Source organism: Diabrotica undecimpunctata, chromosome 9, assembly GCF_040954645.1.
Source record: "Diabrotica undecimpunctata isolate CICGRU chromosome 9, icDiaUnde3, whole genome shotgun sequence".
Lineage (NCBI taxonomy): Eukaryota > Metazoa > Arthropoda > Insecta > Coleoptera > Chrysomelidae > Diabrotica > Diabrotica undecimpunctata.
The window spans coordinates 24,809,747-24,834,025 of NC_092811.1; the positions used below are offsets into that span (position 1 = coordinate 24,809,747).

Consider the following 24,279-nt stretch of genomic DNA (forward strand, 5'->3'; position numbering starts at 1 on the left):
ATGATTCAGATATCACTAATTTAATAGCACTATTAGAAACAGGCAATCATTCTGACTAGCAAATAGTTTGGACTAGGAGATTAAAATCAGTCTATCATTTATTTATTTTAACTTTTTTTTCAAGTAAACAAAACAACTATGACGTATTTTAACTTGGATCATACAGGATTGGCTTTTAAAAGCGTTAAAAGCAAATTTAGGTAAAGAGATTGTCTTATCTACTTCGAAATTGATAAAGATAAATATATTAAAATTATATGGTTAATTCCACGTTTTTTTCATTTTTTACATTTGTCACCTGTTTGAATTAAGTAAAATCAACTTTTAAACATATGTAAAACATTTTTAAAGTAAATTAGATGATTTTAAATATTCAGAAAATTCAGATAACACAACAGATTTAATTGTAAGTAGATATTATCATTTTTTTTATACAATAGATTTAAGTTTAAGGATGTTTAGTTTTATTTTGTTTTAATGTTCCAAGCTTATTCCCTTTGTTCTTCTTCTTCGTCATCGTCGTCGTTGCGACCATCAAATTACGCTCTTCCATTTTGTTCTATATTATTTTGTTTTCTGCAAATGATGGAATATATATTTAGTTCTTCTCTTAAGTCTTTTTTCACCGGCTTGTTTTCACATTCATTCAAGTTAGGCCACTTTCCGATAAACTTTTTGAAGCGAAGCTTCTATCTTCTTCTATCATATTGGCAATAATAACTTTGTTTACGGCGGCTCTAAATAAATTAGCGGTGGTCTCTTGATACCATTTTCGAAGATTTCGGAGCCAGGATGTTCTTCGTCGGCCTGGGCCTCTCCTTCCGGCGGTCTTACCCTGTGTTATGAGGTGTAGAAGGATATACCTCTCTGGATGTCTCATTCTTCTTCTTCTTCTGGTTCCTATCCGTTTCGGATGTTGGAAATCATATTGGCAATCATGACCTTGCTCGCTGCTGCTCGAAACAGCTCCGTTGAGGTTTTCTTAAAGCATGTTCTTAAATTCCGCAGTCATGATATTCTCCTTCTACCGGGTCCTCGCTTACCTTTGACTTTACCTTGCAATATAGACTGCAGCATGGAGTAACGGTGCTGATTTCTCATAACGTGTCCCAGATGTTGCAATTTTATGTGTTTGATCGTAAACACAATCTCTGGTTCCTTCTTCATTTTTTCTAGAACTTCCTTGTTCGTGATCCTTGCTGCCTTGCATTATTCTATAAAGCCACATCTCAAATGCTTCAAGTTTTTTAATAGTGGTGTCTGTAATCGTCCATGCCTCCGCCCAACACAACGTGTACAACAACACAGAGAAAACATAGCATCTCAAATGTCTCATTTTTGTATCTAGGGATATGTTGTGACTTTTGAAGATGGCTCTCATTTTGTTAAAGACCGTTCTTGCCATTCCTATGCGGCACTTTATTTCCTGTACATTGCTCCACTGTTCGTTTATAATAGTTCCCAGGTAGCAATACTGTTTTACTCGCTCTATCTGCGTCCCATTAATGTATAGATGAGCCCCATTTATATTCTCCTTGCTGATAATCATTTGTTTCGTTTTGTGGGTATTAATGTTTAGTCCGTACTGTTGACTGTATTCGTTTATTCTGTCCATTAGCCTCTGAAGTCCCTCTAAACTATCTGCTATCACCATGGTGTCGTCGGCATATCTAACATTGTTTACTCTTTCACCATTTAGAAGGATGCCTTCGTCTATTCCGTAAAGAGCCTCGTTAAAATTTTTCTCTGAGTACATATTAAATATCAACGACGATAGGATACATCCCTGTCTAACTCCACGTAGTATTTTTATGTGATCTGTTTCTTCTCCGTTAATTTTCATGTATGCGGTCTGATTCCAGTAGAGTTCTGAAATTATTCTGAGGTCTTTGTCATCCAGGTCTGCTTCTTTTAAAATGTTTATCATCTTTTGATGTTGAACTCTGTCAAATGCCTTTTTATAGTCGATCAAGCACGCGTATACGTCGCAGTTAACGTCCCTGCATCTTTGAATCAGTACCTGTACTCCGAAAAGTGCCTCTCTGGTACCCACTGCGTTAATGAAGCCGAACTGTCTGTCCGATATTTGTTCCTCGCACTTCTTATAAATTCTTCCATGGATGACTCTAAGAAACATGTGGCTCATTAGGCTGATTGTTCGATATTCTTCGCACATTTTAGCCCCCTGTTTTTTAGGTATCGCTATGAATTCTGATTCTAGCCATTTATCAGGGATGATTCCTGTATTGTATATTTTATTAAAGACAGCCGTGATCCAATTTATTCCTTCTTCCTCCAAGAGCTTTAGAAATTCAGCTTCGATATTATCAGGCCCTACAACTTTCCTGCTTTTCATCCGTTTTATTGCTTCTTCTACCTCGGATTTAAGTATGTGCGGGCCCGTCATCCTCTCTGAAAATGGATGCCTATAATCCGTTCTTTGATCTTGAAAAAGTGTCTCCAAATATATTCTCCTTATTTCTTCGAATTGATTGATTTCTCGTTGGATGTTATTTTCTTCTTTTGGTTGTTTAACTTGGTTGTTAATATATTCCCCCACTTGCTTTTTAACTTCCGGATGTTGCAGGGCTGTCATGTCGTAGTTAGGTCTATGACTCCCACTAAAGGTATGTGGTCAGATTCAATGTCTGCTCCTGGATATGTTTTGACAGATTTAAAACTGTTTCTGAATCCTCTATTTAAAAATATATAATCTATCTGGTTTCTAATTACGTTATGGGGTTTGTCTGCTGGTGCCTTCCATGTATACAATCTCCTCGGTGGTAGTTTATAAAATGTGTTTAGAACCACTAGCTTGTTATCTTCTGCGAATATTTCTAGTCTGTCACCTCTTTCGTTTCTTTGTCCTAACCCAAAAGGTCCGATTAGAGACGATTTCCGTTCGGCCCCAAGTTTTGCATTGAAATCCCCCATTATGATGCTGACTTCGTGTTAAGGTATTCGTTCTAATATATCCTCTATGCTTTGGTAGAAAGTCTCTACTTCCTCGTCGTCTTTATCTGCAGTGGGAGCGTATATTTGTATTATGTTTACATTCACTGGATTGGTTCTTATTTGCAGTACTCTGTTGGACACTGAAACAAAATTTAAAGTACATCTACTAATTTTTCTCGTTATTATCACACCAACTCCATGCTCTAGTTTTCCATCTAGTGACCCTGAGTAGAATATTCTGTGATCTTTTTTGTCAATGCTTCCTGTTCCTGGCCATCTCATCTCGCTTATTCCCATTATGTCAATGGTCATTCTTTCCATTTCCTGAATGGCATTGTCTATTTTTCCACTCCTTTCCATAGTTTTCACATTCCATGTGCAAATTTTTAAATATTGTGGTTTTGTGCTGCTTTTTCTTTTTCATAGAGACTCATAACTGTCCCTCCCCCCCCCGTCTCCCCTCCTCTACTTCTGATGACTGCATTTATGCGTCGAGGCATGCTTGATATCAAATGTTCAACAAAAGCTTGCGAAATATTCTCCCCTTCTTCAATAACGGCCTTAATGAGTTGGTTGTGATTGGCAATAGGGAGTCTACGACTTCGAATCTTTTTTTGAGATAGTCCCATAGATGCTCTATAGGATTCATGTCCAGACTGTTAGGTGGCCACTCTAATAATGGAATATCAACATCATTTAGGTAGCCAATAACCTGTCGAGCCACATGAGGACGAGCGTTGTCTTGCATGAATAAAAAATTAGGTCCAAGAAACGGAGCAAAGGAAACATGTTCGACAATAATGTCGACTAAGTAATAATGGGCATTCATAGATCTCATACGTATGGGGAACAACACCGTACGAGCTTCAAAACAAACTCCCCCCAAAACATTTTAGAGCCACCCCAAAATGTACTTTAGGAGAGATATTTCAGCTGGCAAACCTTTCTCCTCGCCTTCGCCAGACACGCTTACGACCATCTGGAGCTTTTAAGCTTACTCTAGTCTCATCGGAGAAAAGAACTCGTTTTCAATCATCGATGGTCCAATTTTGATGCAATCTTGCAAAATTCAATCTCTGAACCCTGTGTTCTCTGGTAAGCAAGGGTTTTTTGGCCGGTTTCCTGTTGCTCAATTCTGCTTCATGTAAACGTCTTCTAACTGTTCGAGACGATATCGCGACATTTCGAACATCTGCTAGTTCATTTTTTAGCAAATTGCTGGTGCCTCTCCTATCTCTAAGAGCACGTTGTCTCAAAAAACGATATATCAATTTGATTAGTGCAACGTTTTCGCCCTTGCCCTGGTCTTCGATGGTACGACCCTGTTTCATTATATCGCCTCTCCTTGCGACTGATGCTGGAATGATGTCTTCCTCACAAACCTGCAACGTATCTCATTGAATATCCTTATCCATTGCCTCATCCATTGACAAATTTCTTTGGCGGTTCATTTTTTTATTTGATTTTTATTCAAATGAACTTCCAAACATGCATGTGATGAAAAATATCACAATAAAAAGATTGTTTCTCACAAACACATCCTCACTTTTTATAAAAAGTTTAACTCACTTTTAGTCTAAAACGAAGTTTAATACAAATTATTGTTAAAACAAGACTGTTATTAGGTTACATAATAACTGTCACTGTCAAACAAGGTCCATAGGCAACTTGTCGTACAGTAAATTATCAATAAATAAAGATTATTGTAAATTGACTAACGACTATTGTAAAAATAAAGCTACAGCCTTGATATTGGGTGGAAGGTTAGAACTAGTAGGTTAAGGCCTAGTATTTCAATTAGTTTAAAAGTTATTCAATTTGTTTATTGTAAACATGTTTTTTAGGATAACGTAAGTCAGAAAAAATGAACTCTCTCGCTTGTGCTACCCGTAGAAAAATGATTTTATTGGTAGCGAGATTGTGAGAGAGTTATTCTATCGAAATAATTTTTAAAAGCTTCGTTCCTCTCACGCGCCTTATATGATACTGACCTTGTATCATATGAGGTCATAGCACTCGTGTACTAAGTGGTATGTATTTCGGGATGAGTAGATACATAAAACGCATCACCACGAACTGGATGCAAGAAGCACAAGATAGGAATAGGTGGAAAATTTTACGGGAGGCCTACGTTCAGCAGTGGACAGATATAGGCTAATTGATGAGATACATAAAAAGTAGAAACTTAAATCAAAAATAAAAATATACAAAACCCTTACACTGCCTGTAATGACATATGAATCGGAAACATTGACCATCGTACGGGAGGCCTACGTTCAGCAGTGGACAAATGTAGGTTAATTGATGAGATACATAAAAAGTAGAAACTTAAATCAAAAATAAAAATATACAAAACCCTTACACTGCCTGTAATGACATATAAATCGGAAACATTGACCATTTTCAAGGCAGATAAAAACTTGTTCACATTTGAATGAAAGAGAACAGGGAGAAATATTTAATGGCGTCTGCGAAAATGCTACATGAAGGATGAGTTCCATGAGATACATCACAAATACAATCAGATATCTGGGGATAAAGACGTGGTATCTCTCATAAATATAAGAAGACTAAGATGTGCAGGACATCTAACGAGATTATAGCAAACCAACACTTTTAGACAAATCCTTGTGTCTCAGTCCAGAGGAAATACACACTCAAAAATGTTTTGCATAATGTAATATTTTCAAAATTATCCATCTAATCTGGTAAAATCTATTTTTTTTTAACAAAATACTTTATTAAATATATAAAATTGTATGTTTTGAAAAAAACAATAAACAAAATTTAAAGGATTAACAATTTATTATCATTATTTATAATATGTATTATAAATATATTTTTTTAAATTTGTACAGATATAGGAACTAATACTTAATATACCGTATTTCCACCTCTTGTATCAATGCAAGACTGAATGCGATGTCCCATGCTTCTTATAAGTGTATTAATGTAGTTCTGGTCCATGGTACCCCATTCTTCAATCGCTGCTATTCTAAGGTCTTGTAGTGTCCTTGGGGGTGGCTGCCGAGACTGAATTTTTCTTTTGAGCATATCCCATCCGTGCTCAATGGGATTGAGGTCAGGTGAGCAAGGTGGCCATTGTAATCTGACGATATCTTCTGTCTCTAAAAAATCTGCCACATGTCTCATACGATGGGGAGGCGCATTGTCGTCCATAAAAATAAATTCTGGAACAACAGCTCCTCGCCACAAGCGTACAACAGGCCTAAGAATGGTATCAATATAAATTTGTCCATTCATGTTACCAACAATAGGAATTAAAGGAGTTTTATTATTTAGCATGATGCCGCCCAAAACATTATGGAGTCACCTTGATATGGGACTCTTTGGACAGCTTGGTTAAGTCTATCCTGTCGATTTGGGTTCCTCCAAATCCTAATTCGGCGATTATCCGACAAAAGGCTGATTTTGGTTTCATCAGAAAATAACACGTTTCCCCATTTGTTGTCATGCCATTGTAAATGTTCATTGCATCATTCCAGTCGAGTCCTTTTCTGCTCTAACGTAAGCTTTGGTACAAACAATGGTCTTCTTGTAAATAAATTCGCCGAATGCAACCTGTTTCTAATAGTCTGATCGCAAATTACAATATTATGAGCTTGCTGGAGCTCTCTTCTAATAGCTGGGGCAGTCATAGTGGGGTTTCTCCGGGCAGTTAACGTTAAAAAGCGTTCTTGGACATTGGTAGTAATTCTGGATCTTCCGCTTTTTGGACGATCGCTAACAGAATTCGTCTCTCGATATTTTTTCACAATCCAAGACACATCACTCTGATTAACTCCAACCCGGACAGCAACGTCGACTTGTGTGTGGCCTTCTTCAATCAAAGTAACGATTCTAGCTCTGTTGAACTCAGATATCACTTGTCTATTCATATTGTTTACTACAAAGTGAATAAAACGCAAACCAATTTTTACAAATATCGGTTTTCGAAAACTGATGAACACAATATGAATACTGAGAATCTTTTCGACGATTAAGAAACAAAAAACAAGCAATAAAATACATTATTTTAGTAGACAAAAAGAAAACAGCGCAAAACATTTCAAATGAGAAACGTTCAGTGGCGTTACAGATAATATGCAAAACATTTTTGAGTGTGTATAGATGGAGAGGTAGGCCAAAACGTAGATCGAGGGATGGTGTAGAAAAAAATGGCTTAGGAAGGACGAAGCTCTACTATAAAGTTGTAGCACAATTTTTTATGATGATAATTAGCTCTTTCTTACAGCTTACAAACTTCAACTGGTACTGTCTCATTTGCGATCATAACACAGAAATTTTTTTCCAGCGGCTTTGCATAAACTTTCAATTTCACATTTTTTCCAGCACATTTCTTTACTAAAAATACTAACTAGATAAATAACTTAATTGTTTTGAAACTCATTACGTTTTAAAATAATTGTTTACTACAATTCCTATCACCAAAGCCAGGTATAACTTTTTGTATCGTGTTTTTCATACTTTCACATACTGTTAATACAAGGTACCACAAGGTATATTATATATATAATTTTGTTGATTCTAAGTTGCAGTATAATAAGCATTACGGTTTTCGATTAAAACGTTTCAAGTGAGCGTCGTAAAGTTTTATTTTTCATTAGAAGAGGTTTTTGCCATCTTAATATTAAGTCTAATTTTTTTTATTTATTTTTTTAAGATTATATTTGGCCCAATGGAAAAAAACATCTCTCTTTGTCAACCATTTTTCATCCACTCCCGAATGTAGGTCTCTCCCAATTACTTCCATCTTTCTCTATCTTGCTCCAATCTAATCCACTGTTTGCCTGCCACTGCTCTTATGTCATCTACCCATCTTTTTCGAGGTCTTCCCATGCTTCTTGTTGTCGTCCTTGGTCTCCACTCTAGAATTCTCCGTGTCCACCTGTTGTCATTATATCGGGCTATGTGACCTGCCCAGCGCCATTTCATTTTTGTAACTTCTTCCACAATATCCCTAATCTTCGTTCTACGTCTAATCTCGATGTTTCTAATCTTGTCTCTCAGTGATATTCCAAGCATGATTCGTTCCATTGCTCTTTGCGTTGTTTCTAATTTTTTAGCAGATTTTTTGGTAAGGGCTACTATCTCCATGCCGTAGTAGAAAGCGCCCCATGCCAGTTGTGTTCTTCTTTTAATTTCAGCATCTTGATTTGGTTTTCTCAGTTTGATGATATGACCTAGATATACATCATAAGATAAAAAAAACATCAAAGACAATAAATTTGGTTGGAAACAAAAAAATTGCAATTTTAGATTGCTTAGGAAAAGGATCTACGGCAATTGGAAAACATTTTAGTTTAGGCGAATCAACTGTAAGAGCCATTAGAAAACACACAAAACTTACAAAGAATGAAGTTGCTATTTTCTCTAGTACAAATATTTTGCAGACCTTTCGACGCAATTTCATTCCGTCATTATATCTATACCTTGTATTTGGGTTTTACGTAAAAACCACTCGAGTTTTTCTTCGTTATATTATCTTTCTCGATTCTCGTTATCGATGAAACATTCAAATTGTAAAAACACATTTTTTATTAACCTATCTACTTCTGTATAGCACTTTTAATTAAACCAGAGCTTTCCTAGTTCCATGACCTTAATTACAAAATTCAAACTGTTCACGGAATTCATGTTGCTCATATTATATATAAATTTTGTTACGGAATTATGTTGTGAATGTGGTTTAAAAACATTTTTAGATATGACACCAAAATAAGCAATTGGAAAGTTTAAGATCAAAGTTATTTTTCTGCGAAGGTATAAAGAAAAAGTGTTCTAATTTGTTGAGAATTAGCCTGTTCTGCGCAAACTGCACATTTAAAATAAAAGTGTTTTATTTAATTTTAACCAAATTCTGGAGATTTTATACCATTGGCTGAGTATCCAATGCTTGACTTTAACATCTCCATATTTACTTCCTATAACCGTTCTCATCTCTATAAGCCTTTTCGTGAAGTAATTGTGCATTTTTTAAATTAATATGTACTTCACAAAGTTTTTCATAGCTTTTTTTAACTTTATTCTAATATAATACTAATTTTTGTTTCAAAGGTATCACTGTGACTTCGGACGATAGACGACTTCGATGGACCTTGTCATATTGTTGATTGGGTAAGTTTTACCATTTGTTTTTTGAACAAATTTATTTTGTAGGATTTACAAATTACTAAACTGTCTTTGGTGGTATGAGAAAGTTATTAATTATTTATTGTTAAGTGGCCACTTCTTGGGTTTTCTAGTTTACAGGTTGACAGTTTATTACAAGGACGTAGTCAGGGGGGTTCGGGATTCAAACTCCGAAAAGTTAACATTTATAAAATTCAAAGTCTTAAAAGTATTTTTCAGTCGATGAGCAGTTGTTTTCTGAAAGAGAGAGACACCAACATAAAATCCAAAATAAACCTATTCAAATCGTAAAAGGAATAATTTTAAGAGGTAAATCTGATACGACATCGATCCACATTACATCAAGTCTGAACAACTACTTCAGAATGATGGTAATTTTCGAGCACTGTTCTGGTACGTAGCTGAATCTGGGGAATCTAAAGACCTTTTGAAGCATTTGGTCACTTCTCAGAATAATGCCCTCAAATCCAAAATAAAATTTCATTTGTGCTAAAATTATTCAACGTAAGATCATTGGTGGAGTAAAGTCTAAATTGTTTGCGATTCTCGCTGAAGAAAATGTAGCAAGTCTCGATGTGTAGCCATACGAACTGCAGCCTTTGGTATTCCCAGAGTTACGGCCGGTTTGTCAGATTCGTTCGATCCTCTTTTTGCAAGTTGGTCTGCTTTTTCCTTGTCTTCGATGCCCTAATGTCCTGTTACCTAGACAAGCTCAACCTTTCGGTCTGCCAGATCATTCAGTTCTTTGATGCAGTCCCACACCAGCCTAGACGTCACTTCCTGATACGCCAGTGCCTTCAGTTCCGCTTGACTGTCAGACAATATATCGATCTGCTTTGTTTCAAGAGCTCTCTCATTATTTCCTTTTGCACATTGAATTATCGCATAAATTTTCCCTTGAAAAACGGTGCAGTTCCTCCTCAAGCCAAAGCTTTCGCTAATTCTTGGATTACTGGAGTATATTCCTGTCCCATACTCTCTCTAGATTTAGAGATTTTCTTAGAGTATATTCCAACTATTAACGTGACAGAATCCAATCTTCTCTCTCTCTCTCTTTTCAATGGCGCTCCAAGCATCCCTTTCCAAGGCTGCAGTTCTCCAGTTATCCACCCTCAATATCTCTTTAGCATCGGTTCTCACTTTGTATAATCACCTCTTCCTTGTTCTTCTTAATGACCGACGTCCCACCAGAGCTTCACTAGGCATTCTACTAGGTGGTATTTTATTTTCCATTTATATAAAGTAACCTGCCCAGCGCAATGTTTGTATTTTTGCATAATTTGCTATACAAGGTTCTTTGTAATATTGATATAACTCGTGGTTAAACCTTATTCTCCTATCCTTCTAAATATCTTTCTTTCAAAAGGTTTATCGTTTTTTCTGTCATGGGCTTTATTTCTGCGTCATCTGTTGCTAGAATCTGGTCTTGCAAATCTCATAATTACAGCTCTGGAAAAGCATTGACTTGAATGTTTTCAAGTGGTTGGTCAAGGTTACAATAAGGCTGAAGCTATGAGCGTCTTTTTCAATCTTGCTATTGCTGACTTATTTTTATAAACACATGTGCGACTTTTAAATCATGTAGTCTGTTGGTTCCTACTTTTCAGCTCAACTGCCGTTCTGAAAAAAAATTCAGTATCTGTTACAGGTTAATCATCAAAAAAGTCTGCTTGCGATATGCGAAACGCGGTAGGTTCACAAGCATGAAGACATTATAAGTTTCAAGGAAAATTCAGCGATTATGCATGCTCCCGAAAAATTAAAATCTAGCCACAATAAAGAAACATCAACTAAATGCTTGAGATACTTCGATCTTCGTATTCCGTTATGTGCTTAGTGATTCTTCAAAATTCCTGGGCTATATACTGTCGCTATTAAAGCAACTGCAGGCGATTAACACAGACCTCATAACAGCATTCAGCCACGTAAATAATAAAGCTTTACGATTTTTGAGACACAAAGTTGAATAAGAGTATGAAAGTCAGTTCTTCGCTTGAACATTGCTACGTCGGATATATATTTTTTTTTTTTTTTTTTTTTTTGTGGCATTGACTTTCGTCATTCAGCCAGTCTCGAAAGGTTATAATATATTCCTTAAAAAAGTATAGACAGATAAGTACAGATTATTTCTCTCAGACAAATGCACAGCGATATCCCTAAAACGAAATAGACGAATAATTAATAGAAGAACACGTCGAAGGAAAATACAAGGACACTCGCTTCTCGTCTAGGGGTCCGTCAAGACATTTATTTTAACAGACAAACAATACTGGACCACGGATAAGGTATTGTTACATATAGGATAAACAAAGGGTACAAGTCTAATCCTATACACGCTCATGAAAATTTTCATGAACGAGTAGCAGATTTATAAAGCTATGCATGTGTCTGACAAAAATTCTATAATTAAATTATATATTGTTACAGAACCTATGGCTAACAAAGACTGTATATTATATGGAGCGTATGTATTGCATTTAGTTAATTTTGTATACAGGGAGTTTGAATGCTGAATAAATTTAGGACATTCAAAGAAGATGTGATCGAGGTCACCTAGCTTGCCGCAATGTTTGCAACTATCATCATCGATGACTTTAATTTTAAATAAATGGCATGGGTAGCATGCATGTCCAAAGCGTATTCGATTTATAGTAGTAATATATTTACGAGGAGCTTTGAAATTCTGAAACCAGGTTGTTTGAGGTAGAGTTGGTTGTAAAGAGGTATACCTTTTAGAGTTTGTAGAACAGTAATGTTTCCATTGCTCTTTCCATCTAAGTTGCTGATTTTTTTGAAAATCGTAGTAACATCTGATGTGTTAAGCATATATTTCAACGTAGAGCCAGTTGTTACACTCATTTTAGCCAAGTGATCTACATATTCATTGTGTTTGAGACCAATATGTGCTTTGACCCAAATAAATTTTATGTTGACTCCAGTCGATGATAAATGATACAATCGGTCTTTTATTTCAAATATGTAGGGGTTGCTAAATGTTGAGGGTAATTCAATGTTTTTTATGCTCTGCAAAACTGAAAGGCAATCTGACAGAATTAAGATATGTCTATTACAGGTGTTTTTAACATATTTTAGAGCTTCAAGTATAGCTATTGATTCCGCTGAAAAGATTGAAAATTCATATGGTAGTTTATACTTGAAATCTACGTTTGTAGCAGGTAAAAAGTATGCGCATCCCGTCCCTTCTATTGTTTTTGATGCGTCCGTGTATATTACTGTGGCTTCCCTATAATCCTGCAATAGAGATATTAGAAGATTGCTACTCATAATGGTGTTCTCACTATAAGTGGGTATTATAACCTGAGTTCTGTGGAATAAAGAATAGTAGTCTAAGCTTCTGTCAACCGTGTCCAATTTCTTGAAAAAAATAGGATTATTCTGTAATGCCATGCATAAAGGCGGGGAAGGTTTTTTCTCCCAATATTTGTTTGTAAGATCTGACTCGTTAAGTTGACGGACGCTTGAAAATAACTGGGAGTTAGTTAATAGAATTTTAAGAAGGCTTTTTTCACTTAAAAAATTTCTTCTATTTTCCAGGGGTAGCTCAGCGGCTTCAACATATAAGGGTTGTATAGGGGTTGATCTCATAGCACCCAAACATATCCTCATAATAGAATTTTGAAACGTGTCGATTTTTCTTAAAAGGTTCTTAGAGGCGGAACCATAAAGAGTAGCACCGTAATCTAGAATAGATCGTATATATGCGCGATAAAACAACAAGGATGTTTCTACATCGCAACCCCACCACGTTTTAGTTGTCATTCTGAGGAAATTGCTGCCTTTGTTACATCTATCAAGCATGTACTCTATGTGTTGTCTCCAAGTTAACTTCTTATCCAAAATAAGGCCTAGATATTTGACATGATTTTGAAGCTTAAAATATTGATCGTTCAGAATGATATTTTCATTTCTAGGAATGTTGTGTCTTGTGAAGATGGATACTACTGATTTTTCTATAGATAAATTGAGACCATTCTCTAAGAACCATGAAAAAAGGGATTCACATACTTTGCTAAGGCTTTGTATACAGGTTTCATATTTTTTGTTTTCTGTATAGATGCAGAAATCGTCGGCATACTGTACGATTTGGAATGAACTGTTATTTATTTGGATGTTATGTATGTCAGAGCTGTATATGTTGAATAAGATTGGAGATAAAACTGAGCCTTGTGGTATACCTTGATAATTATATCGCGGTCCAATTAGCTTGTTATTATGATCTCTTACATAGATGATCCTCTTTGTGTAAAATCCAATTATTGTATCCACGAATGTGATTGGCATATGAAATAAATTAACCATTTTATTTCTTAAAGTTGACAAGCAAACTGATTCGTATGCTCCCTCAATATCCAAGAATAGTCCTGTTAAATAGTTGTTTCTGGTTAAGGTATTTTGTACATCTACCACAATGGTTGTTAGAGCATCTAGTGTTCCAAAGCTTCTTTTATAACCAAACTGATTTTCTGGTAGCAAATTATTTTTTTGTAACCACCAATCCAGTTTAAATTTTATGAGTCTCTCTAGAGTTTTAAAAACACAGGAAAGTAACGATATTGGTCTGTATGAATTTGCAATATTTGGATCTTTACCAGACTTTAGGATAGGAACCACAATGGCGTTTTTAAATGAATCAATAACGATGTTATTTTGAATGATGTCATTAAATACCTGTAACAGCAGATCTTTAGCGGCTCTTGGTAAGTTGATTAACATAGGGTATTTGATTTGATCAATCCCTGGGGAGGTATTATTGCAATTTTTGAGAGCGAAATCTAATTCAGATTTAGTGAAAGGTTTCAACAAAAAGTGATTGGATTGGTGACTTTGTTCGGATTGGTTAGAGAAATATTGAACCCAGGGAGGAGAAACTTTATTAAAGAAGTCATCTAAAACTTCATTGCTGAAAGGTTTTATACTATTCTGCGGTTTTCGATTCATTTTGTTGGCCTGTGACCATATTTGCTTAGCAGAGGTATTTTTGTTTAAATTGGAGCACCATTTGATCCAACTGGATTTAGCTTTTTGCTTCAACTGCTTTTTTGTTCGAGCAGTAACTTCCTGACATTTTAAGTAGTTATCAAAACTCGATGAAAGTTTGTAAGCTTTTAAAGCCTTTTTTCTTTCATTAATTATAATATCACATTCAGGGTCCCACCATGGTGGTGGGGACGATTTTTGAGTTTAAGAATTTTATATTGAGGGATAGATTTTGAAGCAGATTCATTAATACAATTAATAAGAAAATTATAATTTTCGTAAGTGTTTAAAGAGATACTATAGTTGACAAACATGTTTTCTATTAAGGATGTATAAAGTGACCAATTGGCTTTATTGATATTCCATTTGCTTTTTGGATAAATTGTTTCATGTGATGTGTTAGTTGTGGAAAGGTTCATGGTTATAGCAAAATGATTTGACCCTAAGGTATCTGAAGATACGGACCAGGAAACTTTACTGGCTAGATTAGCTGTACAGAGAGAAATGTCAATCATAGATTTCTGAGTACCATATTTGGAAAGATATGTGGGTTCCCCATTATTCAAAATAATAAGATCTAGGTCCTCGACACTGCTGACGATTTGATGACCTGCAGCATCATTGTGCAGTGAGCCCCATAAAGAGTTATGAGCATTCATATCCCCTCCAATTATACAAGGTGATGTAACTTGAGAGAAGATATTTTTCCAATCATCTTTAGAAGTATGGACTTTAGGAGGCCTATACACAGACAAGAAACTTAATTCTAAATTGTTAAATTTAACGGAGATGCCACAAACTAAAATTTTATCATTGAAATTTTTAGTAATATTCACTTGACAGAATGAGATAGAAGTTTTAATCAAAATTGCTACACCGGCATATCCATCGTATCTATCCTGGCGGATTATATTATAACCTTTAAATATATAGTTTTGATTTGGTTTGAACCATGTTTCACTTAACAACGCTATATCAATGTTTTCAGCTGTTAAAAAATGAACTAAACTATTTTTATTGGATGCAATGGACCTTCCGTTCCATTGTAAAATTCTCAGAGTTGTTTGTCCTTGGAAAACCTTATTTACTGAAGATGTCCTCCAACATCTGATTCTAACGAATAAGTAAAAAGTTGTATAATAAAATAAGTGAAAACATTCATATTTGTTTTTTTAATAGTGCATTTTGATCTTGGATTAATGTTTAAATAAGAAATACTGCCAGAAAAAAGTTCCATTTGAATTACATAATTTAGATAAATAATTTTGATTTTGATATATGCTAAGAATTTTATTTCAATGTTTTAGTACCCTCCAATACTGAAAATATTTTTTGATTTATGCTCTCATTATCTACAGATTTTAAATCCTCAAGTGTGTGAATATTTTTTAAAAAATTAATGACACACTCCGTCACTGCCTGAGCAATATCTTTATTATCACCTTCTGTGGGTTGAAAGGTAGATTGCTTTGGATACTGGGGAAGAGGATGTGATGGTCCAAAACGGAAGTTAAACATGGGAGGGTTCTGTAAGTTTGGGGATGAGGGAGAAGTAGTGGCTTTACGTTTTTTGTTGTTATGGGTTAGTGCCATAGGTCTGCTACTATCCGAACGTTGAGAATTTGTAGGTTGTGGCTGCTGGAAAGCATGTTTATTACCAGAACTTTGAGGTAGTTTCGGGAAATCTGCCTCGTAGTTTGTTAAGGCAGAAAAGCGATTGTTCGTTGTTATTTCTGAATATGAAGATTGAAAAAGCTTTTTGGCTTCTAAAAAGGATACTTTCTGTTCTATCATCAAATTTTTAATACGTTTCTGTTCCTCGTAAATTGGGCATAGTTTGGAAATCGATGTATGCTGTGTACTCTTGCAATGTATACATGATTTATTGAATTCAGAACAGTTATGTTCTTCGGTTTTGACAGATCCACATAAAATACAATGTTCTTGGCTGCTTTTGCACTGTTTTGATATGTGTCCGAATCTCAAACATCTATAGCATTGTGTGACCCTGCCTATAAATTTTTCCACATTAAAATAAACAAAATTAACGGATATATGGCTGGGTAATATGTTTCCTTCAAAGCTGACTACAATGGTCTTCTTAGGTACATACTCAGCTTTACCATCTTTTTCAATTTTCCTGTGCATTCGTCTGATGTCTAGAACCCTTGAGTTTGAATTTATGTTTTGTTTTAAATAATCAACGTCGTAACTTGTGTCAACGTCTCGGATCAGACCCTTGACCTCTAAAAGGTGATTAGGTATGAAAGCTTTTAAGTTTAATTCTTTTAAATTTTTATTTGTGACCAACTTATTAGCTTCTGCTATTGAATTTAATATTACTTTAACGCGATTTCTACCTATTCCCTTAATTTCCTGAATGTTTTGTACTTTTAGATTTTTGTGTAAAATATGTCCTACAAACATAGGATGCAAACGACCCAAACTTTGCTGATTAGTTTTTTCAACATATACGCAATAATTATTTAACAAGTACTTATCTGGATTTATCGAGTCAAATAGTTTTGGTTCGTCCTCCTTAGCACCTATTGTTCCCGTTTCCATGACGGCAGCAGTACTTTCCATATTGGAAAAACTATCACTTTCACAAGTAACTCCACTATCACCATCTGGCGTCTTATTTTTTACGCTCCCCATGGCGGGGGCGAAGTTTTTAAAATCTAACTTATTTAAATTGTTTTGATAAATTTAGCAACACGAAAAAACAAAAACTTGAACACTAATTAATAACAAATCGGTAAGCCGGTTATTGTTGTTTGACTTCTCTCTTCGAAGGTTCAAACGAAACTACGTCGGATATATTAATATATTACATAATAAATTTATTCGTCCCATTTCTCGAGCATATAATTCAACAATTAAGTAAAAGATTTATAAAATCAGTAATATAGTATCAACACCGTCTGGTGTATTACCGCCAAATTTTGCGGCCGGTTGCGGGTACACTTGTCGTCAAAGCAGATGTTGAAGTGTGAAAAGCAGCTTTAACTCTCACCTTCTCTACTCCAAAATCAGCTTTAGGATGCTTAAATAAGTGGGACCAAAAACTATATCCAAATTTTTACGCGTTGTTGCAAATATGGCTACCATACCTGTTTCCACTACTACCCCAGAAAGCAGAACAGCTTGGCTCTCATGGACATTCACTATGGAATACAAATTATTTAGCCTATAGCCCTTTTTTCTGTACCTATCTATTTTTTATATTTTAAATATTTTTCTGTTGAGTATAGGATGTATGTACTTTTGGTCATTTAATTTACCTGAAACTACTAAAACCTGGCAACGGTCATGGTTTATTAGTACCACAATAAAATAGTTCTTATAAAAAATGGTCACAATCTTTACGAAATTACCTACAAGTATTGTACAAACATCTTAAGAATAAAAACAAGTAATTAACTGGCCATTATCCTCATTTTAGTATACAAATTGCAAGATTAGAAGGTTAAATCCATTGGAGCGGCCATAAGCCACATCTACTTTTATCAATGAAGCAAAATTTTCCACGATTTCTCAAAATAAAACTACCTATCGCAAGCCAAATAAATATTTAAAATATTAAATAGTTATTTAAAAATCAAAATACCTAATGCCCGTATTTATAGTCGGTACTCAAGCTCGTGCTTGAGCACTTGCTCCGCCAAGTCGAACTTACGTCAAAGTCGTGCTCAAGTATTTCTTGTGTTCTATAAACGATACTTCGGGTGTTCTCGTACAAGATTGATCTCAAGCACGAAAATTAGGGATTTTAAGTAAATTTGATTGATGACATCCAATAAAAAGAAGATTCTGTCAATTATTACCATTGTCACAAAACTTTATTTAAATATTTTTAACGCCAAATTTAGCTTTATTGAAGAAGAGGCGTGTTGTATATTAAACAAAAATTTATTTTTAATAAATTATTTTAAGGTATGTAATATATTATAAAAAATATGCATTCGAGGGAATAAATTTTAATTATGTGGATTTTTAATGAAATGAAAATTTTTAGTGAAATTGTACTAAATATGCAATGTATTAAACAAAAGGAAAGGTGTTTTTAATCCAGCTGTTCAAGGAAAATAATACTGTAGAGAATAAAAGGACATACGGTGCTTCCTTAATGAAAAAAGAAGGGTTGGGAGTACAATACAGCATATTATATAATACTTTTATTTATTTAAGCAAAGTTTTTATCGTAGAAAATGCAGAGAAACAACAGCATGCTGGCTACAGGTGATGGCCCTTTGAAAAAGCCAAAGCCTGATGTAGTGCTGGAGTTTGTGAAAGTTGCTGTTCCCAACATATATGTAAGCATTGACTGTCCTTTAGACAGCACAGAAGTATTTGGAAGAGGTAAATTTACTATATATTCATACTTAGTATAATTGTAGGGCAAAAGGAGGCCCACCAGCTAGGAGGACATGTAAGTTTAATTACTGTAACATCAGAAGTATCTGACTCCCTCCGTTGCTTTTCCAGTTCTAAATAAAGAGTTATGTATGATAATTTTGAGAAATCTTACCTGTACATTTAATAATAATTTCAATTAATACTTGTAATATGACACCTGTTATTCCTATAGAATATGTCAATGTGCTTCAAATGGTAAGTAATATTAAATCTACCTATGGCAATATGTAACAATAATAACAAACACTACTACTAATGGAGTAGTAGCTATTATAATTGCAAATAAAAAACATTCGCCAAAAAATATGTTTGAATTATTAAAACAATTATTTGTATATAACTATTCTTATTTTGTACTTAATGTATGTATTATATTCAAACTGTTAAAATTCTAAATGTAAATACTAGTTGTGCATATTTTTTTAGATTTTGTTTTTAATGTATACTATGGTGGTTGTAAAGCGATTATTATATTATTTTATATTTAACAAGCCTCATATTCCATTTTTTAGTTATATACATTGTTACTTTCAAATTTACTTATCGTGAAGGTTTATAAATATATTTTTAAATAAAGAATACTAATATTTTAAATGTGTAATTAATTTTATATTTGATAAGGAAATGTTTTATGAAAGGAATAAACACTTATTTAAAAGGAGGGAGACAACTTGAACTCAATAAAGATATACTTGCTTAAGTTGTCTGAGTATAGTACCTTATAAGTCTCATTTATTTTAAATTAAAATATAAAAAATACATTTTGACAAATACAATAAAGAATTACATTTAACATAATATAAGTATGCAATAATATATTCACATTCTGATGTATAACATTGTTGAATAAAATGTCTCCTAAAATTTAAACCTTGTTCCACATCATTAACATTTCTATTTACTGGCACATCAATATTTTCTAGAAAATCATCATCACTATCATTATTTTCCTGTAAACATATATTGCAGAGTACTGCTGTAGCATGTGTGCACACAGGGAAACCATATTTTCCAGGTTCTAAATAGCCTTTTGGCAACATTTCTTATTTATGATATGTGATTGATATGTGCACTATTATATCTATTTTGTTGATCATTACCTAAAAATACACTCGCGATCATAAAATCCGGGTCATCTTGAAAATTTCAAGTTTCTTAAATATTTTTGCCTCTGGTGCAGTAATAACCTTTTTTTTGGCTAATGTATTTTTTATTTGTCATCTATGTTTGTTTTGAAAGAAAAAAAATGGTTTTTTATCGTTTTTATTAAAAAAAAAAAACAGAAAACAAATCAAATTGTTGATAAAACAGACATACGAAAAAAGAATGGAAAATACAGAACGTGGTAAAAAATCAGTAAAATTTCAATGACCAATATCGTGTATTGCCTCCTTTTGCTCTAATAACCTCTTGCAGACGACGGGGCATACTCTCAATTTTTCTCCGGATTACATGTTGTGGTATGTTATTCCACGTTCCAAGAAGAACGAAGTCTTCTTCTGACTGTTGCAACACTGAAATTGCGATTTCGTACTTCCTCTAAACGATTTTGATGCATAACCGCAGTTGAGGTCCGGTTTCGTAAAGCCTGAAACACAAGGAAACGGTCATCTAGTGCCTTGGTCGTTCTTCTTCGTCCAAAGTCAGGTCGCCTGGTTAGCAAACTTGCCTCCTGAAAGCGTTGAAGCACTCGTTGAACCGTAGAAAGGCTTACGCCAACAGTTCTTGCGACTTGCCGTTGAGTGTGACCGTCTTCCACAAGTGCAACAATTTGTGCCGTTTCAACAACAGTCAAAGGCATTTTTGTCAAAAAATAAACACTAATAATGGCACTAATAAACACTAATGGTGGCAATAAAAACCTTTGTCCATTGCATTTGAACAGAAAGTAGAAGTACAAACGAGACATTTAAAACAAGCGGAGTTACAGGTAGCGTTCATTTTGGGAAGTGTGCACTTTACCGCGAAATCGGCACTATTGGAATTCTTTGTTACAAAGGAAACCGCAACAATTCTCAGAAACATGCATTAGTTTGTATTTCTGTTATTATTATTTACGATAAAGCTTGTTAAAAATGAAATATCGGTGATTTTCAAGGTGACCCGGATTTTATGATCGCGAGTGTATATATCTATCAAATAACCTATTTTTTTGTTTAGCCCATTATCAATAAATACCTTGCTTTAATACTGGAGTAAGTAGATAGTGCCTGCGCTGCATGCATATTCACTATTCATAATAATTCACCTATTAATAATTCTGGAATTTGTCCTCTTTCCATTCTAACTCTTAATCAATTCTGATCAAATATTAAGCTGCCATGACTTAATCCTGGATGTTGAACAACAATATCCATAAATAATCGCAAAAAACAAAAAAAAATATTGTATTGGAAGCGAATTGGAAAAAAATATAAATATAAACAAACAAGTTAGGTTAGAATCTCGTGCTCAAGGCAGGTAGATCCGATGCTTGAGTACGAGCTGTCATTTCTGCGTACTCAATACTACTCAAGCTCGACTTCGTGCTTGAGAACGATTTATAGAACACAAATTTGATTCAAGGTCGACCTCAAGCATCGACCGATACTTGATTGGGCATCGACTATAAATATTTTGTCCTAACTAAGTCCTTTTTTTTTCGACAGAATAGTTTAAGAAATTATAGTGTAGTGCAAAATGTGTCGGTCTATTATTATTTACTCCTTAGACACAACAACACATTCTTCATTTGATAGAAAAATTCATGCAAGAGGCGACAAAAGGTTTTTTTGGCTTATCCGCGATACTGGCGTCAGCTTATTCATGACGGTACGAAGAGGATTTTTCTCAAATAGCACTAGATGATCCAGGTACTTGGCCTAACATTTAACGAAAAAATATATTTATTGGTACAACATGATCTTCGTCTTCTTCTTCCTTCTTGTATGTAGGCCTTAAAGCTTGTTTCTTCTTCAATATTAGAATCCTAAATTGTTTAAATTATTGCACCATCTTTTCTTGGTCTGCCAATACTTCTTCGTCCATTTGGTGACTTATCTGGTGCTATTCGTATTATCCTATCTTCTGCCATTCTACTAATTTGTTCGTTCCACTCCTGTTTCTGTTTTGTCACCCATCCATTTGTGTCTTCTATATTGCATGCTCTTCTTATGTTTTCGCTTGTCTTCCTATCCAAAAGATTTTTACCTGATATTGGTCGAAGTATTTTCTTCTCTGTTGTTTCTAGTAGTCGTGTCGTTTTAGATGTATCAGGTCTTGTCTCCGCCGTGTATGTCAATATAGGTCTAATTGCTGCTTTATAGGTTCTTGTTTTTGTGTCTTGTGTTAGGTATTTGTTCTTCCAGATTGTGTCATTAAGAGATCCTTAATACTGCTTGTATTATTTCGTCCATTATTATATTAAAGAGAAGTGGGCTTCTAAATAACTGATCTCCCTGTCTGACTTCGCTTTGTACTGGTATACACTGTGTTATTTTTCCATTTATCTTTACCTGTATTTGATTATGGAAGTAGATGTTTTCGATGATTTGTATAATGTTGATTGGTATGTTTCTTTTATACAGTAGGTGTAAGACGTCTTCGACTTGAATGTGATCGAAAGCCTTTGCCAGGTCTATAAAACATAGATATACTTTTTTATTTTACTCGATGGCCTTTTCTGTAATTTGTCTTAGTACAAATATGGCGTCTACGCAGGATCTTCCGTATCTGAATCCTTTTGTGATAAGCTTAAGTGCGGTGTTTAGTAGAATTATACCTCTCTGATTGTTAAGGTCTTCTTTATCTCCTTTCTTGAACATTGGTATCAATATGCTGTTTCTCCATGCGCCTGGTATCTTGCAGTGCAATATTCGTTTTTGTATAAATTTTGTCATCTCTAGGGTTATACTTTCTCCTCCGTGTTTTAGGAGCTCGTTGTCTATTTCGTCTGGTCCTGGTGACTTTCTATTTTTGAGTGAATTCATGGCTAGCTCTACTTACTGAAAACCAATTTCTATTTCGTGTTTTAATTCAGGTACGTTATTGTGTTGATTATTATTTTCTTTTCTTTAAACAGTTCCGTTAGGTATCTTTCCCATTCATTTCCTGGTATGTTATTGTATTCCTTCAATTCTGCCATTTCTTTCCGTTAGTTTCTTATGAATCTGCATATTTGTTTTTGTACAACATGGTCCCAAAATAAATAACAAAATTTAAAACAAAAAGAGAAATCAAACGATTTCTACTTAGCGAAACCGAATTCAAATCTTAACCACTGTGTTTCCTAAAATTTGCGAAACAAACAGCTGGATGAATTAATCGGCAAGGGAATCTAAAATTGCATTCCACAAGCCGTTCATCCTAGTCAAAATTCGTAGTGAATTCAGTTTCTCGTACTTCCAACGAAGTAAATAACAAAACAGAATGACGGTATTAGATTTTTGTTTTGATAAAGTGCAGCAACAACCGTTGATACGTATTTCGACCTCCGTAAGTCTCTTCAGAACGGTATAGCCACTGCTCTGCTCTAGAGCAGTGGCTATACCGTTCTGAAGAGACTTAAGGAGGTCGAAATACGTATCAACGGTTGTTGCTGCACTTTATCAAAACAAAAATCTAATACCGTCATTCTGAACAAAATTTAAATTTCCGGCCGACAAAAATGGCAGAAAGTTTATCTGTTCATTATTATAACAAAACTTTAGTAGGCGGGGAGAAAATAAATCGTGTGTGGCTCTCTTATTTCATTCAACTTAATAGTAATTTGTGGTTTGTATGTAAATTATTTAGTACCGCTAGTTCAATAAAATTTGCAAGTACTGGCTTTTGTGATTTGCCACCTTGTTCGGTCTTCCTTAAAAAGCTCTAGAATACTCCAAAACACGTAAATTCTATTAGATCTTAGTGCAAGTTAAAGCTGAGACTAGAAAAAAATTGTACTATCGTCACGGAACAATAAGGTTTTTTCAATCGAGAGAAAATGCCATCATTGAAAGACTGATTACTAGACTTCGGCAAATATGCAAATAAAAATGTAGAAAATATGCGCATAAATATGCACGTGTTTACCCGAAAATATGCAAATATTTTACAAAATATGCATACAAATAAATAAAAAAATCGTAAAATAGTAACAATTTTATTTAAAAAAAGTGTACATAACTAAATATTTCCTACTATTCATTAAGATTTACATTTATTTTAAGTAACTACATCATTTTTAAGTATGAATAAACTTATTTAGAATTATGGTAACAATAAATGACCAAGTGGTGTTCAAAATTTTCTAACAAAAACTTGTGGCTTCTGTCTGAGTACATATATTTATATATGGAAAAATTTCGTTCAACATCAACTGATGTAACGGGAGCATTTCTCAAACTAACCAAAACATTTGGTTCTAAATTAATTGTTTCCGAAATATTTCCAGCTAGAACACTGACTACTTCAGAAAGAATATGGTAACCTTTATTTTTTTCCATAGTAGCTTCAAATTTTTTTAAAATATCTTTTCCAATATTACCTCTAACGTTCCGACAACATGACGCAAATTCTTTTATTAATGCTGTACTTTCGAACAATGACAGTTTTGGTGATTCTAACTGAGTAATTGTTTTTTGAACAAAACTAAAATTTGATTTTATAAATGAAAGTTCTTGTTGAAGCAAGTTACTCTGAAAAGTTTGTTTAGAATCCAAAAGAGATTGGGAACTTTCATCTGTTAACGTATCAATTATGTTCTTTATTTTAACAAAATGATCTGCATAAAAA

The 24,279-nt window shown here is 34.2% G+C and overlaps 1 protein-coding gene across 2 annotated transcripts in view; it reads left to right on the plus strand.

The window, feature by feature from the left end:
* LOC140449691 (lysophosphatidylserine lipase ABHD12-like) overlaps positions 1–24,279 on the plus strand; it is a 74,324-nt gene that overhangs the window by 7,992 nt on the left and 42,053 nt on the right. Inside the window, exons 1-2 of one of the 2 annotated variants that reach the window (XM_072542976.1) lie at positions 282–406; positions 9,034–9,093. In XM_072542976.1, the coding sequence (XP_072399077.1) occupies positions 9,068–9,093 (26 nt within the window). In that variant the 5' untranslated portion in view covers positions 282–406; positions 9,034–9,067. Of the gene's footprint in view, positions 1–281; positions 407–9,033; positions 9,094–24,279 lie in introns of those variants that run through there. The other variant, XM_072542975.1, reaches the window with a different exon arrangement.